This window comes from Panthera tigris, chromosome E3 (genome assembly GCF_018350195.1).
Source record: "Panthera tigris isolate Pti1 chromosome E3, P.tigris_Pti1_mat1.1, whole genome shotgun sequence".
Taxonomy (NCBI): Eukaryota; Metazoa; Chordata; class Mammalia; order Carnivora; family Felidae; genus Panthera; species Panthera tigris.
This window is the reverse complement of record NC_056675.1, coordinates 15,363,078-15,382,838: the sequence shown is the minus strand read 5'-3', so window position 1 is coordinate 15,382,838 and position 19,761 is coordinate 15,363,078. Positions and strand designations below refer to the sequence as shown.

General features: G+C 43.8%; 1 protein-coding gene and 1 pseudogene across 1 annotated transcript; both read right to left on the bottom strand.

Annotated features, from left to right (window-relative positions):
* Nucleotides 1–2,618: 2,618 nt before the first annotated feature.
* LOC102968648 lies at nucleotides 2,619–8,049 on the bottom strand (annotated as a pseudogene).
* Nucleotides 8,050–13,319: 5,270 nt separating this feature from the next.
* SBDS (SBDS ribosome maturation factor) lies at nucleotides 13,320–19,438 on the bottom strand. The gene is made up of 5 exons (XM_007079082.3): nucleotides 18,976–19,438; nucleotides 18,189–18,318; nucleotides 16,534–16,734; nucleotides 15,003–15,167; nucleotides 13,320–14,076 (listed from the first exon to the last, which is right to left on the bottom strand). Exons 1-5 carry the CDS (start codon nucleotides 19,101–19,103, stop codon nucleotides 13,948–13,950), a joined length of 753 nt encoding a protein of 250 aa, XP_007079144.1. The 5' UTR covers nucleotides 19,104–19,438; the 3' UTR covers nucleotides 13,320–13,947.
* Nucleotides 19,439–19,761: the final 323 nt, after the last annotated feature.

Here is a 19,761-nt window from a genome sequence, read left to right as displayed (position 1 = left end):
AGGCACCCTTGCGCCCCTGTGCCCCGGCTCCAGAAAGACTGAGCAATGGATTTGACACAAGCAGTGGAAGGATCGTGGGATCGACAAACACAAAAAAGGCATCTGCTGTATACCAAGTCCATGCAACTGGTAAGATTTAAATTCCCGTTTATCCGAATTTATTCTAGACTCTGGGCTTGTTCTATTCCCATGATGCTTTAAAACAAATCTGTCTGATCCTTTCTTTTTAGTTTCTTTAGCCTCCCCCCAAAGTTATCAGATTTCCAGAAAATTTGTTGCGGAACAAAAGTCTTTCCTTCATGTGCGTTTGGTCTCTTGGCATTCCTGCACCTTCCTCCCAGCTTTGAACTATCCAAATTCTAGGTCTTAGCTTAAAATATTCATTTCCAGACTTCACTGTGCATCAGGACCCCTTGGGAAGTTTATTGAAACACACTGCTGTGCCCTCTCCTTGAGTTTCTAATTCATTAGGTTTGGAGTGAGGTTCAATAACGTGCATTTTTGTCTAACAAGCTCCCAAGAGATTCTAATTCTGCTGTTCTGGAGGCCACACTTTGGGAACTGCTTAACTGGAAAAGCCAAAGTCATGAACGAAGCCCCTAGCGTAACGCCTCACATTATTGTATGGGATGAACTTCTTAATGCAGCATATGCACTTTTTTCATTATTTCTTCACATACATTTAGCTGTTTAGATTGGAGCCCTTCTCTAAAACATGCTGCTTTTAAATTGTATTAGAAAACTGATAAAAGGCTCTTTGCCTAAGGTCACCTGGGTGGCTCTGTTGGTTAAGTGTCTGACTTTGGCTCAGGTCATGATCTCACAGTTCATGAATTTGAGCCCCACATTGGGCTCTCTGCTGTCAGCGCTGAGCCCACTTTGGATCCTCTGTCTCCCTCTCTCTCTGCCCCTTCCCTGCTCTCTCTCTTTCTCAAAACTAAACAAACATTAAAGAAAATCAATTACATTAAAAAAGAAAAGAAAAGATTTTCTGTTGTCATAAAGAGCTATCTTGGTAGCCAGGGCCACTGCAGGACAAAAGTAGGTAATGTGACACCACTCTGGGAATTATTCAGTGCTCAACCTGTGCAACCACATGTGGCAGCCTGGTGGGATGCTCTTCTGCCACAAACGGGAATGAAATTTCCCTTTCTTGCTTTCAAAGCTTCGTTTGTCAAAAGATTTGGGATACATTTAGCATATTTAGAAACGTCTCATTTAGTTCTCCCTCCCTTTCTTTCATCTTCTGGTAACTATTAATCACCTGAGGGATGCCTGGGTGGCTCAGTCGGTTAAGCGTCTGACTGTGACTCAGGTCATGACTTCGTGGTTCGTGAGTTCGAGTCCTGTGTCGGGCTCTGTGCTGACGGCTCGGAGCCTGGAGCCTGCTTCAGATTCTGTGTCTCCCTCTCTCTCTGCCCCTCCCCCACTTATGCTGTCTCTCCCCCGCCCCCAAAAAAATACATATTAAAAAAGAAAAAAACATTTGACAAAATGCTAGTTTTAAAATTCTTCTTTTCACACTGGAAGATGAATGAATTTCGTCCCCCCAAGGATGAACTTTCCACATTTTTCTTTCATGTACATAGAAAATGGCAGAGGCAGGGAGTGGGCCTGGCACTTCTATACTATACTGGACTTTGTGTTTCAAAGTTACACTATTCATTTGAAAACAAAAGATGTCATAGCTTGGTTTTAATTGCTAACAATTCCTTGGGGTTCCCATTTGTTTTTTAAGCTGTCAGTTTCTTCAAATCCTTTTTCAAACGCCACACTGTATTACGAATGATGGCAATTAGTAATGTAGCATTTCCATATTTATACCAACAAAAGAAATTCACAGGGCATAATAGCATACAACCTTGACGTTTAGTAATAGCAACAAAACATGATAAATAAAAAGCATTTTTTCCCCTGTACAGACCGGCAGAACATAAACCTATTCACGTTTAAAGAATCATCTTGGATTTGACCTACACATCCCCATCTCATTCTACGCATTTCTCAACCCTCTCACCACATCACCCACACATTCACCAGACTACAGAGTCTGCAAGTAATCAATCCACCTAAATAGAGCTTAGAAAGTCCTCCCTCCTGAAGGTCTTCTCACTTCTCTGATAACCCCTCAAAAAAGAAAAAAAAATCATGCCCTTCACTCATTCCTTCCATGTCACGTTCACATTTCATTAGCAAATCAGCAAGATGGACTTTTTCATCTCAATCCAAACAAGGTTAGAGAAAAAGAGTTCCTCTACTGAGCATCTCGATGCTCCGCCCACGAGTCTGGGGACCCTGGGTCCTGTTCTGCTTATGAGAAGGTCATTCGGGGGCACCTGGGTGCCTCAGTCGGTTGGGCTTCTGATGTCGGCTCAGGTCGTGATCTCGCGGTTTGTGAGTTCAAGCCCTGCATCAGGCTCTGTGCTGACAGCTCAGAGCCTGGAGCCTGCTTTGGATCCTGTATCTCTCTGTGCCCCTCCCCTGCTCATGCTCTATCTCTCTCTGTCTCTCAAAAATGAATAAATGTTAAAAAAAAAAAGAAAGAAAAAGAAGGTCGTTTCATGGATTAAGAATCTACATAATTTGTGGTCGATTTCGGCCCATACTGTGTTGAATAATCAGTAAAGCTGGGAAGTGAGCTCAGTCACCAAGATAAGGATCTTTATGGCTATGAGGAGACAGCAAACACAATCTGTCTGCATCAAAGTTCTTTCTGTTGGAGTTGTCTTGACTATAATACAGCTGTTGACGCTGCCCGAATGTTGGTTGGTAGTATTCGAGGAAGGATGTGATTTGAATCAGACTTGCCCTAACGTAGACACAGGTGTAATAAAATGGTTCTGATTCCACCCATCCTTTCTATAAAAGCTCCGGAGGTCCCGAAATTGCCATGATGTATTCAAGACCTGGGCTGCTGCCTTCATCACTTTCAGAGGTGATCTGTCTCCTCTGCCCTAGGTCATGTTCGTCAGCTTCTCTATCCTCCCTGAATCAGCCAGGGCTTTGGCATTCTCCATGTTTTTGCCGGTGACCTTGCGCAGAGCACAGCAGATGGCCACCGTGGTCTCATCAGACAGCACGCTGGGGCCAGTCCTGCCGGGAAACCTGTTGACCTGGTCTCGCATGACATATTTACCAGTGAGCTCCTTGTTGTGTACATCCGGAGCCATGTTCCTCTGGGAAGTTGCCAGAGAAAATACAACTTTACCGTATCCATTCTCAAAAGTTCTATAAGGATGGAGAGCCCTTTTTCTTTGCGGAAGTCTGCCCGGATGTATGCCGCAAACTCCCAATTTCCAGCAGATGGTTTCTGGAGAGACCTGGCAGAGCCTTCCAAGGCAGCTGGGCTGGAACTTTCTGCTAGAAGGTTCAGGTATGGTTTTAGCACTGTTGGATGCCACGGCATCTTTTGGGGGGGCTTTGACAGTCCTGGGATAGGACTGACTCCATCCCATTGATCCTCTTGTGGTGTTCTCTGTTTCTTTTTCTTCTTCTTCCCCCAGCAACTTGACTCTGAATCCCTGCTGGGAGACTTTTCCTAGTGAGTCATCCAGCCCACTCAGCCCCAGCAGCCGGCCGACAGGACAGGTTCCTCTGGGTGCACACGCAATTCTCCACGGTCTGGCGGCTGTAATCGGATGTGTTCACGGATGTAGGGGTTGCATACCGCAGCGAGTCCACCGGCCCCTTCGCAGAAGCGCATTCGCGTCCTCGCCTCCTCCTCTCCAGAGCTGAGGTTCCTCGGGCAACCTGTCGTGTTACACGGAACGAGCGACATGTGGAATTTGATTTTGTGATCATCATCCGAAGACCAGTTACTCCGTCAGAGTGTGGACTGGTCACAGGGTTTGCTAAGGTCCAGAGAGCATCTCGAGTGATTGCCATCTTTACAGCCTCGCGTGAGGACACATTCCAGAGAATGCCTGTAACAGGCTCCCTCACTTCTGCGCCAGATATTCTCAACAGTCGGAGCAAGGCAGGCACCCCACCAACATTCTTTCACTGTCATTTTCTTTTCATCTGTAGGCTTGCCAAAACGAGGTCGCGGATGGCACCGTAAGCGTTCTGCTGAACTTGCCCAAGTCCGTGGTCCGAGAGGTCCACCAGATGCTCGATTCCCCCTACCCTACACACCTCCATTTTCACGTGGCTGTCACCGCAGTGCAGGTGCCGCAGGTGGACCGTGGGCTCCCCCCGGGCTGAGGGGATCCGGTGCCGCGGCAGGCGAATGACTTCGGGCAACTCGGGATCACACCAGGCGAACTCCCTGGGGTCCTTCTGAATGCTGTCTGTTGATAGGGCACTCGTGGTGCCCTCATCGGCTGGTGCTGGGTGCTGAAGCCTCTTACAATTGCCCTCTTGCCCTCGGTATTGTAGTGGCCCGCAGGGGTCTGCGTAGGTTGCCGTTGTGTTCAGAGCGTATTCTTTTGGCATGTAAGGGCGCGTCGTTGGCTGGATGTGCTTTGCAGATTTCCGGCACCTACCGAGCCTGTGCGATAGGACGCTGCCTGGTACCCTCGGAGCTCCGTGGTTCCGTGGTTTGGGCTGCGGTACACTGGGCTGTAAGAGGCCCTCCCCTCACGCATAGGACTGGTGTGTAACTCAGGAGACAGAGCCGCATGAACGTCTTGCCCAGGCTGGCTGTGCTGACCAGCACAGGAGCTCCGTAAGTCTGTCAAGCTGTGTGGCCGAGGTGGAACCATCTTTCTGTAAATTCCATACAGCTGCTGTCCAAATTGTTCCACGTCGTGAACAGTCCTTTGAAGGAAAGTCCCACGTGTCGTGGTATGGCGATCATCCCCGGGTGTTTGGGGGATGATGACACTGCCTAGCCTTGGGATGGTGAAGCTAGTTGATTCTGTGCATCCCTCGGGGTCGGCGGGGACCCTACTGGGCTGGTGGTTTAGTACTGAGGGGTTGGGCCGTTGGGACTGGAGATCTGTTGGGAGGTGACTGAGCCAATCTGACTTGCAGCTGTTGGGAGAGGTGACTCTGCGAAGAGTATGGAGAGGCTGCCTGCTGCGCAGATAATGTAGTGGAGGAATATGCACTGGGGTTCAGGGGCTGGGAGTCGGAGAGCCAAATTCACCACCCAGAATTCTCAGTGATCCACTTGAGGAGACCCACCCGTGCTGATAACATAGAAAGGAGGCTGCGTTCTAGATGGAACTGAACTCACTCTTCTCATGGCCTGACCCAGTGTTCATCCTTCCGCTCTTGAATTCTTCACCAATTGGTTATCAGTTGATCCTATGAATGAAGGCTGCGGGCTGTTATCTGCCTTACTCAAATTCTGGCTGTTGCGGGAACTCCCTGCTTCCTGGGATCCACTGTCAGAATTTGTGTTGAACTTGAGTTACCCAGTGATCTTTCACGGAGAGAGGAGTGTTCTGGTGAATGTTCTGGCTCTGTCCTAATGAGATAGTTGTTGTGGCGGACAGCGCCAGAAACTCTAGGTTGGTTTGCGCCAGTATTTGGCACACCTGTCACTCTCCAAGGAACGGACTTCTCAGTTGAGCTGGTGCTGGCCGTACTTGGTGATTCTGCCCCAAGCCTACATCTTTCTAGCTGACTGGCAGCGATCCGCCTTTCCACTTCCAGATCTCAGGCGAGTCGTTGAGACGGAAGCTCCTGCTGCTGCGATGCCCAGCTAGACTAGTGGCTGTGGTCTCGGGTTCCATGCCTTCGCCAGCGGAGGCAGCTTCCTGGGCGGGTCTGTGGTTGCCCCTCCTCCACCAACCAGGCCTACTGCTTAGGAGGGCATTCCTCTTTCCAGGTGTCACTCAGGGGATCAGGGACAATCTGTGCCCAGGGGTTGCCGCTGTGGCACGTGAGATATTAGAAAAAGTGCCATGGCCAAGCGGCTGACGCCCCTTCCCCGGAAGCGGCCTTTCCCCACCACTCCCAGGGTGCATGGACTCAGCCCCGGCGTCCCCTGTACTGTCCAGAGGCCACCGCCCAGCCGCCAGCCCACCTGCGCTGAATTCATGTTCTAAAATAACATAGTAATATCCGAACACAAACATTTATATCTAAATTCTGGACCCTGCCATGCAATTGTGCCCCGGGTGCTTATGTAACTTCACACTCTCCATATATGAAGGCTGCTTAAAACCGGGATGACTTTGAAGACAGGGTAAAATGAACTGATGTCTGAACCACACTCCAGACACACAGTTGCTGCGCTTTGAATAGTCGAGCCTGCAACAACACAGGTTGAAATGTGTGCGCCCACTCACATGTGGATTTTTCTCGGTAAGTACGGCACAGCACTGTAAATGTGTCTTCTCTTCCTTATGATTTTCTTAACATTTTCTTTTCTCCGGCTCACTTCATTATAAGCATACAGTATATAATGCGTGTAATGTACAAAATATGCGTTAATCAGCTGTCTGTGATATTGGGCTTCTGGTGAACAGTGTGCTATTAGTAGTAAAGTGTTTGGGGAGTCAAAAGTTATAGGGGGATTTTTCCCCTGGTGGAGAGGGTAGGGGGGGTGGGGAGGGGAGCTGGCACTTCTAAGCCCTGGGTTATTGAAAGGTCAATTGTACTGATAGAAAGTACTGAATCAGCAAACATGCAGGGAAAATTCGGCCGTGTTCATTATTTTATTTGAGCAAATTTGGTAAAGAAATTGCTGAGAGTAGTTTCTCCGAAAAGCTCTGGGTACACTCAATATTTCTGCAAACCTTGGAAATGGAAATTTATTGTTACTGTAGAGAGCCGGAGTCGAAAAGTGAAACCACCGCGATGAATTTGTAAGACGATAAAGAAGTATAAGAGAGAGAGAAGTTTGTCATTGGATAGTCTTTGGCCTTTTGAAAAGGAAAGTATTGTCCTACAAGCACATTTAAGACTGCAAGATGTCCGGGGCGCCTGGGTGGCTCAGTCGGTTGAGCTTCCGACTTCGGCTCAGGTCATGATCTCGCGGTTTGTGAGTTCAAGCCCCGCGTCGGGCTCTGTGCTGACAGCTCAGAGCCTGCAGCCTGCTTCGGATTCTGTGTCTCCCTCTCTCTCTGACCTTCCCCTGTTCATGCTCTGTCTCTCTCCCTCTGTCTCAAAAATAAATAAACATTAAAAAAAAAAAAAAAAAAGGACTGCAAGATGTCCGTGAGCCCTTCGGGGGTAAATTACCCGTGCACCTGCCCGCACCCCCACGGTGGCTTCTGAGGGAAGTGCCTGAGGTGTGCGTGGGGCGCTGGAGGTCGTGAGGCAGAAGACTGGGTGGCCGGCGGACTGCATGTCAGATTCTACAGCTGTGTTTTGGAAATCAGAGTGTCTCTATGAAAGTGGCCTCGTCCGAGAGGCAGCAAATGCAGAGGCCAAGGAAATAAGGGCTCAGAAAAAAGTGAGTTCATTCTCGTTAGAAATTTGGTGTTTTACACTAGACTTTATTTCTATGCCATTTGCTTGGTATTCCTTCTAAAGGAGAAGACCAATTAAAAAATTTTTTTAATGTTTATTTTTGAGAGAGAGAGAGAGAACGAGCAGGGGAGGGGCAGAGAGAGGGGGAGACACAGAATCCGAAGCCGGCTCCAGGCTCTGAGTTGTCGGCACAGAGCTCGACGCAGGACTTGAAACCACAAATGGGGGGGATCATGACCTGAGCCGAGGTCAGATGCTTAACTGACTGAGCCACTCAGGGGCCCTGAGAAGGACCACTTTTTAAAACTGAAATGTCTTCTAGGGTGCCTGGGTGGCTCAGTGGGTTAAGTGTCTGACTCTTGGTTTCAGCTCAGGTCATGATCCCACGGTTCGTGAGTTCCAGCCCCACGTTCAAGCCTCTGCGCTGACAGTGTGGAGTCTGCTTTGCATTCTCTCCTCTCTCTGCCCCTTCCCCACTCATCCTGTCTCTCTTTAAAGAAAATAAACTTAAAAAAAACAACAAAAACAAAACCCCCAACCCTCCCTCCCCCGACATGTCTTCTGAGAAGTTACTTATCTTCCTGCTTGGAAACCTAACCTAACGCTGTAACTTACCTGGCGGAAACTTTCTCGTCTACTAACTGCCTCGTAATAATTTTTGGTCAAAAGTAACAGAATGACCATGTACAAAGAGAACGGTATATATATGCTCTCTGTTTTAAAAAGCAAAATATGAGATCAGAGATATGGGTCTCCCCCCAAGAAAGGAATTATCTTCAAAATGAAAGGAAACTGAATCAAATCACTGACTCAAGTGCTTGTTAATGCCGTGCCATGAAATGGCTTAGTTGGTGCTGATATGAAAATGAAATTTACAAGCTTCTGAACTCTATCAAGAGCTTGGGCCAGCTGATGATCCAATCTCAAGGTCCGAAGCAAGACCAAACTTAATTATGTTCTGTTGTTTCCTCTGTTGTGTTTCCTTCCACTTAATATAAAGAGATAAAGACTCTTACAAACTGTTTTAGTTACAGAACTTTATAGACTTTAAACCTTTCTTTAAAATTTTATTTTAGAGAGGGGAGGGAGGAGTGGGAGAGGGAGAGAGAATCTTAAGCAGGCTCGGCGCTGAGCACAGAGCCTGACTCGGGGATTGACCCCATGGCCCTGGGATCATGACTTGAGCTGAAATCAAGAACTGGATGGTCAACCACTGAGCCATCCAGGTGACCTGAGCTTTATAGACTTTTAAACTTTTAAAGCCCTATGAATGTCAAAGTTTCTGCAAAGTATTTTAGATAATTGTGGAGAGGCACAATAATTGGTTGGGGTAATAGATAATAGTGGTTCCTCATTCACTGATGGCAAATGAACGTTTTGAATTTAAAATTTCTCCTCGTCTTTCTGGGTTTTTCATCTATAAAAAGCTATGAAAGCCCCAGAGTCACTTTTCATCATAAGATGACCACTATAATTAATGGACTCTCTTGTGCAGATATTTACAAGCTTAGATTAAATCAAAGTGCTGCTGATAGTTTCAAAACCTAACACAGTAGGGAGTTAGATTTTCATAACCTATGAGGAAATAGGAGACAGATGCGTGATTTGAGGAGACATTCAGGGAATCATCTATTGAATTATCAAGTGCTTACTATATTAAGCTCCTGTCCTCCTGGGAGCCTCATTTTGCAGGAGCAATGTGGTGATTACTAGAACCAAGGCCTGGCTTCCCAGTGCAATCTGGGCAGATACTCTGCTTATATCTGATCCTCACATCTGTCTACTCTCTGGTATGGGCATATTTTATCAGTGAGGACAGAAGCTCAAGCTAAGAGTCACCTCTGGCCAATGTCCATCCACATCTGTTCACACAGGGAGGGAACTTTGTTTCCAGAACAGCATAGAACTTGGGAAAAATGTGTTCATATCTTCTGGTCACTTAACTGAATGTTTTTTAGGGGTTGAGTTGTATCGGTTCTTTGTATGTTTTGGATACTAACCCTTTTTTGGGTATGTCATTTGTAAATATCTTTTCTCATTTTGTTGTCTTTTAGCTTGTTGATTGTTTCCTTTCCTGTGCAGAAGATTTTTATCTTGATGAAGTCCCAATAGTTCATTTTTGCTTTGGTTTTCCTTGCCTTGGGAGACATATCTAGAAAGATGCCTGTGCTTTCTTCTAAGATTGTTATGGTTTCAGGTCTCAAGTCTAGATCTTTAATCCATTTGGGTTTCATTATTTTGTATGTAGCTGTCCAGTTTTGTTGAAGGGACTTGTCTTTTTCTCATTGCTTATTCTTGCTTCCTTTGTCAAAGATTGACTATATAATCGTGGTTTATTTCTGAGCTTTCTATTCTGTTCCAATGATCTATTTGTCTACTTTTTGCCAGTGCCCTTTGTAGTATATCTTGAAATCTGGGATTGTGATACCTCCAGTTTTATTCTTTTTCAAGATTGTTTTGGCTATTTAGGGTCTTTTGTAGTTCTGTACAGATTTTAAGATTATTTGTTCTTGTTCTGTGAAAAATGCTGTTGGTATTATGATAGAGACTGCATTAAATGTGTAGATTGTTTTGGATAGTTTGGATATTTTAACAATATTTGTTCTTCCAATCCATGGGCATGGGGTATCTTTCCATTTCTTTGTGTCATCTTCAATTTCTTTCATCAGCGTTTATAGTTTTCACAGTACAGGTCTTTCACATCCTTGGTTAAGTTTATTCCTGGATATTTTATTATTTTGGGTGCAGTTGTAGATGGGATTGTTTTCTTAATTTCTCTTTTGCTGCAATGGATTTTCGTATGCTGATTTTGTATCCTGTACCTTACTGAATTATTCATCAGTTCTAGCAATGTTTTGGTGGAGTCTTTTGGGTTTTCTCTATATAGTATCCTGTCATGTACAAATAGTGACTGCGTTTCTTCTTCCTTACCAATTTGGATTCCTTTTATTTGGTTTTCTTGTTTCATTGCTGTGGCTAGGACTTCTAGTACTAAGTTGAAAAGTGGTGAGAGTGGACATCCTTGTCTTGTTCCTGACTTTAGAAGAAAAGCTGTTTTCCCCCATTGTGTCTGATGTTAGCCGTGGGTTTTTCATATAAGGCCTTTATTATGTTGAGGTCTGTTCCCTCTAAACTGACTTTGTTGAGGGTTTTTAATCATGAATGGATGTTGTACTTCGTCAAATACTTTTTCTGATCAGCAGCATTTAATGCCTGCAGGGACAAGGGCCAGTGATTTTCATCTCCACGTGTATGTATCCGTGATGATACCCTCAAAATTAATGAGTCGAAATGGAATTTCACGGCAACAATTCTTAGCTAAAAGTATAATCTTGACCTATCAGCTTGGATATTCTAGCTCCTATCCAGGAATGACTTAGTTTTTGATAATATGATTTTTATTCTTTCTCTTTTTGATGTATCATGTTGACTGATTTGTGAATATTGAACCACCCCCGCATCCATATAATGTGCAAAGTTTTAACTATAAATCCACAAATGATTTTACCTTAATTACGTGCAAGACTTCTAGTCTTGATTCTATCTCCACATGACAGTAAGAAATAAGTCTGTGGACCTCTTCCCTTGAAAAGCATGTCAACTATGCTTGTCGACCACAGGAAGAGCTCCACCGTGAATCTTTTGGCATTCAAGTGGCTCACCAGACAAAAAGGTCTCCTGAGATATAAATAGTGTTGAGTGTAGGAGGCAGGTCTACTTTTCTCTGCAGTAAAAGACTTTGCATTCTTCAATTTCAGAACTCATTCACCTCCATTCTCTGCTAACCAGAAATCTGCAGAGATTCAACTAGGAATTCGGTGAAACGGGGGCGTCCAAGGGGTGTTTGTAAGGGGTCCTGGGCCATTCAACTACGTGTACTCATTCTTGTGAAATCATTCCTGGGTAGGAGCTGGAATATCCAAGCTGATAGGTCAAGATTGTACTTTTAGCTAAGAATTGTTGTCATGAAATTCCATTTCGACTCATTAATTTTGCGGGTATCATCACAGATACATACATGTGGAGATGAAAATCACTGGCCCTTGTCCCTGCAGCCATTGAATGCTGCCAGTGGCAAAATATGTCTGCACAACCATCTTCATGATGCAGCAGCAGAAAAATGTTTTCCAATAATCAGTACCTTGAATTTCAGTAAGAGCAGATTGATAACCAAAACAAAAACAAAACCTCCTAAAGATAATAAGGAGCCTCATTACTACCAAAGTTGTAGGGACCTCATGATGTGGGCTTGAGTGCAGCATGCAGGAAAAATCATGTGTGTGGCTACTGCTTATGAGCGTTACCCAATTTCCCCCCATCACAGCCTCACGGATATTAGGTGTGTATCACCACCTGGGACAAGTAAATGCAAGAGGCTGGTTGCAGGCAGAGATGAATGCCCTCAGGCCGAGGGGATCTGTGCAGATCAGAAGCCACCAAGCAGCACAACAGCACGCGTCAGTATGAAGGGTGGGAAGCTTTGGCTCAAAGCCTTGACACCTATTCTAGCTTTAAAGATGGATTTGAAAAAGTCATTAGCAGACACGTTTGTCATCACCCACCCTCACTGAGCATGTATTACTCTACAGACATCTATTCCACACCTACTGGGTCCAAATGCGCAATGGCTCATCCTGCCCTTGGGGAGCTCACCGTCTAGCATGCCAGATGGGTATTTAAGCAGGTCTCTAGAACACAAAGTAGGGTGAAATCAAGGCCTAGGAGGGGGTTTCAAAGTGGCGTGAGGTCCCGCGTGTATGGGGACAGGTGACACTTCACAGAAAAGGGGTGTGTTAACAGAAGAGAGTTAATTCTGAACCGTCACCCTGACCAACAGCACACAATACAGCTTGCACTGACAAAGCAAAAGAAACAGCTCAATCCTTAGAACAACCCATTATAGCACCGGCAGTGAGAGCATGACCGAGAACCACAATTTTTTAACTACTTTTGAGTAATGAGATTCATATAAGGTAAAAATCTTTTATTTTCTATAGGTTCAGAAGCATGGCTCACATGTGATCTGCATTTGACATTTCTAGAGGTTCCAGCTTTTTAGGAGATCAGTAACGAGAATGAGAAAAACTTACAGCAACGTTCTAACTTTCCTGCTCAAGGTGCAGCTAATGAACATTTCCAGTGACCAGGACTTCCAATCTGCAACACCGCTTTAACTGTCTAAGCTGCAGATAAAGTGTAAACCTGACTACTTAAAATCTTCCCTTGGGATTGAGTTTAGATCGTCTTCATGAAAAAAACTGCACCAGTAAAATGGAACCAGTGAGGGCCATCTTAAGGATTGGTATTAAAACAGTAATTCAATTTCGGCACCACAGAAAGCGTTGTGTTCCCAAGTTATCAAGCAGGAGTACTTCTAACACTGTAAGAAACAATTTTGACTTCGTAATTTTGATTGGAGTTATTTTAAAACGGTCCATTTCTGTGAACTTCTATTAGCAATGAATTCTGAACGTGTATAAAACCCATCTGGGGTTTTCAAGTCAAAACCTCTTCTAGTTAAAAACTTCTATCCATAAAATACATTTGTATGTTAAGTTTGTTTTTTTTTTAGGTAGGCTTCACACCCAGCGTGGAGCCCAATGCAGGGTTCAAAGTCATGCCCCTGAGGTCAAGAGTCAGAGGCTTAACTGACTGAGCCAGCCAGGTGCCCTTGTATGTTAATTTTGAATGAAACCCTAATTTATGTTCTAGAATACCTTTTTGAAGATAAGCAGATTGAAAACAACTTGCATGTTGTCCATTTAAGTACTAAAATAGTTCTGTTCAATTATATCCCAAATCACTAAGATTTATCAGGTGTTCAGCAGAACAGGCTCTGTTCTACCCACTCCTCATGGGGCTTATTTAGTCCTGCTGCGAACTCTCCAACCCTACCCGACAACAGGCAGAGAAAAGAAGGGAGCTTGGAAGCTGTCTAGAAACACAAGCCATGGTTTAATAAAAATAAAGAGTGGTTTTATTGATAACATATAATTGCAGCTACATTAATATATATTATAAACTTTAAGGATTAGAAACCAATGACTTTATTCTTTGCCGAGAATAATCTAGGGTACGGCCATATGTTCCGCGAATCTTACTTCAGCCCCGCACAGTGGTCCTAGATCTATTTTTCACAAAATCAGGAAGTCAGCATCCAAGCTTTGTCTCAGGCCACACGTTTCATTAAGTAGAAATAAGACATTATGTTTTCTTCAGCAAATACCCCTTTTGTCACATCGTCCTATCTTCTCACATTTATCTTAATCCACAAAGCTTAACTTTTCACCCCCAAGATAACGTGCACGTTGGAAAGTGCAAGTCATGAGACAGCGGCAAAATGCTACTCTGCCCTTCGTATCCTGGATTTTTCATTTTTGCCCCAGACCCCGCTTTATCATTAAAACTACATGAATCCCACAGTGTGATACTTTATCAGTAAAGTCTTTTTGTGTACACGTTACCACAAAGATGGAAAACGTCAAACAGTCCGAGCAAGCGTTTGGCAGACCACAGAAAGGAAAGAGGACCGTGGGAAAAGAAAACGCTTTAGTGTTTTAGAGCTGAAGAGCTTGACGGGAGTCATTCAAATTTCTCATCCCCTTCTTCCACGTCCTTCAGGTTGAGCACTTCCAGAGAACCTTTGCCTTTTGTCTCCTTTTTTATGAGCTCATCGATTTCTCTGAAGCAGCCTGGGTCAATCAGACACACCTGAAACACGGAACACAGGTGCTCAGCAGGTGCAACGGAATGAGCACAGCCCCCGCTTTCTCTCAGACACACAGCACGTTCCAGATGTCTCTACTGCTACCGTCCTCCAGTGCCAGAACGAAGACAGAGCACAGGGAAGCAGGCAAGGCTCTAGTCTAGCCTCGCTCTTTTAAGTGCACACACAGGCCCCGCGACAGGCGTTAACCTCCCCGTCTGAGGTCGTCTCTGGACTCCACAGCCATCGAGTGAAGTGGCTGGAAGAGGAGAGCGTGGTTGTTTGATACTACGGTTTAGCGCGAGGATTTACAGTCTGGCGAGAGCACCTCTATTTATCCACATCAGAAGGAGAAAAAGCAGCTTGAAAGCCTATTTAGAAATCACATGTGAAGTTCTGAAAAGACCGGAGAACTTCAGAATGTCAGATGTGTCCCTTCGCGTTTAGGGAGGAATGCCCAACAACCCCGGCCAGAGCTTGTTTATACTGGCGCTGGAGCCAGATCTCAGGGCCCGGGTTTGCAGACAACCGAATCTCTGCTGCGTCTGACACTGCGGGGCCAGGACCCAAAGACACCATGCTTTGCCGCGTCTTTAAAATGTTCTATGGGCAATGAGGCCGTCCAACTTTTCGTCTTATTTCCAATTTCCTCATAATAGAAGACTCACCGTAAAATATATTCTCTCGTCTAAACTGAGCATGGATTTAACCAGAAAAAACAAACCACCCCCCCACCCCCAAATCCCAAGTTGTGCTTAATTAACTATAATTTCGTTTTCGTCTGACCTTGAGATTTTTACTTAATTCCAGGTAAGATGTTTCTGGAAATGTCTATTGTTCACACCTTTAAATGTCTGTGACACATTTATGACTAGAAAACAGAGGATTCTGGTAACACGGACGCAAAAGAATAAGAATATTTTTATCTTACAATTTCTAACTGCTGACTGTAGTCTTCGCTTTCTATAACCTTGATTAGGGGCTTCAGCTTTTCTTTCAGCTTCTTCCCTTCATTCACTGGAAGAAGGAACCGAAGTCTCATGTGAGCACGTTCGATCTTCATCTTCTCCTTTAACTGCTTTATCACTTCCAAAGCCTGGCGAGACGAAATTGAAAATGTTGGCAATTTCTTTGCTACCTTTGCTGCATTACTTTGTAAGGTATTCAAAACAAAGCAGTTCCCATCCGGCCAAATTAGACGGTGGTTTTTAGATGGGACACAAAGAACATAAACACCCATAGAAAAGAGAAGATAAATTGGACTTGAAGATTACACACTTTTGGGTTTCAAAACACTATTGAGGAAGTGAAGACAGCCCATTAAATAGGTGAAAATATTAGTCAATCACACATTTGATGAGGTGCTAGTATCCAGAATATATACAGAACTCTTACAACTTGATAATGAAGAAACAAATAAAGAATGGCCAAAGAATCTAAATACTGATTTCTCCAAAGATGACCAAAGGTCAACGGGCACATGAAAATATGCTGAAATCACTTGTTATTAGGGAAATGCAAGTCAAAACCAGAATAGTACACCCAGGATGGCTGTAATAAGAAAGGTGGATTAACAACAAATATCAAAGATGTGGAGAAATCGGAACCCTTGCACACTGACTGTGGAAATGTAAAATGCCTCAGCTATTTTGGAAAATGGTTTGGCAGTTCCTCAAAAGGTTAAATATAGTTACCATATGACCTAGTAATTCCATTCCTGAGTCCAGAGAAATGAAACACGTCCACACAAAAATTTGCAATGAATTTCAGAGCAGCATTATTCATGATAGCTAAAAAGTAGAAACAACACAAATACCCATCAACAGATGGATGAATCAACAGAATATGGTATTTCCATACAATGGGTTATTGTTGAGTCCCAAAAAGGAATAAAGCACTATGAACCTTCAAAGGGCCACATATTGTCTGATTCCATTTATAGGAGATGTCCAGAAGAGAAAAGTCCATAAAAACAGAAAACAAATTTGCTGAACAGCTGTGAGAAGGGTATATGAGGAGTGAGTGCTAATGGCCACAAGGTTTCGTCTGGGGGTGATGGAAACGTTCTCAAGTTAGGTAGTAGGGAAGGCTGCAAAAACTTTGTGAATATGCCACTGAATTGTTCACTGTAAAAAGATGACCTTGTATGTCATGTGAATTAGATAGAAATCAAAAAAATCTAAGATGTGGAGTTGAAAGGATTCTTTAAAAATTCAAGTTTTATCTTTAAAGGTTTGACTTGGATAGGAAGATGAGAGCTGTAGTACATTTGTGTTTAGTTAAAAAAAATTCCATTACTTTTCCCTAAAACCCCCATCATTTCCTTCCTCCCTCCCCCTAACCTCCTACCTTACTGCTTCCAAGTAGTATCACTTTATTATCACAGACAGATCATTTTCAATGGTTTCTTCAGAGAAAATTGAGTTTCATTTGGATACTTTTTGACATTAAAAATCACTCACCTGCTGTTTTGTACTTTTATTGGTTTTGACTGAATAGTGGATGTCCTTCATGGCTCTCTCTATAAGGATAACAGTGTACGGTCTCTTTGTTTCAGGGTTCACACACTTGTCGGCCACAATGGTTGCAATGTCCCTGAACATCTGCTCCAGCTGTGTATGCCGTTCTTTATCTGATACTTGAACCTCTCCTTTAGTCAAAATCTAAAAAAACCCCAGATTTAAATGTCTTTATTGCACATTATTTGTTAACTGACCACAAGAATTAATAACTTGGGAGAGAAAATTAAATTCCATCCTCTTCAGCTACTCACATATAGGTAATAAATTGAACTTTGCCTAAATGATACACTGGATTATCTTGTGCTCTAAGATACTATTTATTTAGGTGGGGGAAGGTGAAAAGTCAATTTAGGCAAAGGTTGTAAATGAAAAGAAAATGAAAAGAAAATAAAATTTAATTTTAGGTATATTATGCTCAAAATATAAAAATGGACAAAAATAAGGTAATTTAGTAGAAAATTTAAGTTTTGGAGACTTTGACAAAATATATTCATGTCCTGCATTATTAAAAATGATGCCACACAAAAAGACTCCCCAAATAATCTGACTAAAACGAGCAGAGAACTCGAATAGACATTTTCTCAAGCAAGACCTACAGATGGCCAACAGACACATGAAAAGATGCTGAACGTCACTCCAACACCACCCATCATCAAAGGAATACAAATCAAAACACAATGAGTTTTCACCTCACACCTATCAGAATGGCTAGAAATCAAAAAAACAAGAAACCAACAAGTGTTGGAGAGGATGTGGAGAAAAAGGAACTCTCAGTGCCCTGTTGGTGGAAATGCAAACGGTACAGCCGCTGTGGAAGACAGTATAGAGGTTCCTCAAAAAAATAAAAATAGAACTACCATGTGATCTTGTAATTTCACCACTGGGTACTTACCCAAAGAAAATGGAAACACTAATTTGAAAAGATATTTGCACCCCAGTGTTTATTGCAGTATTATTTTCAATAGCCATGATGCAACCTAAATGTCCACTGATAGATGAATGGATAAAGAAATAGTATACATACACAATGGAATATTACTCAGCCATAAAAAAGAATGAGATCTTGCCATTTGCAATGACATGGATGGACCTAAATGGTATAACGCTGAGTGAAATAAGTCAGACAAAGAGTAATACCATATGATTTCACTCCTATTTGGAATTTAAGAAACAAATAAACAAACAAAAAAAGGGCACAAACAAAAAAAGACTCTTAACCATAGTGGTTGCCAGAGGGGAGGTGGGTAGGGAATGGGTGAAACAGATAAAGGGGATTAAGAGGTACAAACTTCCAGTTATAAAATAAGTCACAGAGATGAAAAAACAGCATATGGAATACAGTCAATAAGACTAATAACATTGCTTGGTGACAGGCGGTGACGACACTTATCATGGTAAGCACTAAATTACAGAATGCATACAAAAGAACACATAGTGATGTGTATTGTTGAATCACTATGTTGTACACCTGAAACTAATTCTAACACTATTAATTATACGTCAATTAAAAAAGTGATGTTACTCAGGTCACAAAAATAACGATTCAAGTTTAACATACGTTCAAGTACTTCTAATACATAGCTCTTAGAACTCACCTGCTTACAGATTTCTGTCTGGTCATCTGTTCCAAATGCACTGATCAGATCTTCCTTCTTTGCAACTTGACCTTTAGAAACATTTACAAACACTGAGTGGGTCTGTAGAACTTCATCAAGGTCTTTTTCCCTTGTGACAGCAGGAGAGAAAAGTCCTAAGTGAACACACTTGAAACTTGGAAATTCATTCACATTTAAATACAAGATGGCAGTGACATAATAGTAAGAAACAACAAATACTCAACGAGAGGGAACATTTTCAAAACTCAGAACCGTATCTGTATTCCCACTTACTCACTGCAGAAAAACGTCACGGGATCATGTATGAAATACTGAGCTGTGGGGACAGAGGGCGGGCTGCTGCCAGGGAATTCCGATCCCTAGATGGCAGCAGCGAAGACACTACGCACTTCGGTGAAACTACAGGGCAAAGATCTGTGACATCAGGATGTGCTATAGCCACGGAAGTATTTGGAAGACTAGGTCTCCACCCTTTAACATTATTTTGGCAAAAGGGCCATATTTTGGGGATTTCTTGGCTGTAGCTTTCAGGACACCAACCAATTAAAACAAAACTCCAAACCAACAACCCAAACCACACCAATTCAACAAAAAGGGAACCCTGGATTTAGGCGCTAAGCTCGGGAAAAACAGCGACTTTTCACGCTCACTGCAGGAATAAATTGTCCATTTCCTTCCCTGTCAAGACACCAGCTCGAACACTAGGGGCAGGCCGCCTCGGAGGCTGCAAGCTCCGGCCAGAGCTCGGACGGAGAGGGTCACTCACACGCCGCTCCGCCAGCCGACGACTTTGTTCTTGTAGCAGGCGATTTCGAAGCGCTTCCCGGCGCGCTTCATCCGTACCACGGCCACATTGGTTAGGCGGATCTGGTTGGTGGGGGTGAAGATCGACATGGTGGCTGCTCACAGCCCTTCCTGGGTCTGGTGAACCAGAGCACACCCGTACGGCGGGCCGGAGGGACCACCTGCGCCTCGCTGTAACGACCCGGCGGCGCGCGGCACGACCACTACCTACCCGGACGGCCGCCACAATACACCTAGTTGACTTATTGCGCAGGCGTCAGGTGTTCCGGAAACCGGGCGAGGAAAAGTGAGCAACGACGCCTGCGCATTGTGGCTTTTACGACATCGGCTCGCGACAAGAGAAGCGCTCTTCCTTGATGTAATTTCCTTCCGCCAAGGAGCTCTGATTGGCTGGTGATGCTGATGTTTTAGCTACCGGCTGGAAACGTAGAGTCGGTCCCTCAGAGTTCCGCAGATTTCGGGGTCGCGCCCTCAAACTTCTCTTACGGAAAAATTGTAAAATAAAAAACTTGAGAAAACAGTGTGATGAACCGCCATGAACCCATCGCCCTGCTTCAACGATTATCAACATTTTGCCATTCATGTTCCATTCTCCCTCTTCTTTTTGGTCAGAATAGTTTAAAGCAAAGTATAAGGTTTTAGCTTTACAGTCTGTACTCCTCACAGATGAACGCAACAAGATTAACCATTTTTCCTTAATACCATCTACTAGCCAGCCCATAACCCAATTTCTCGAAATAATGCTTTT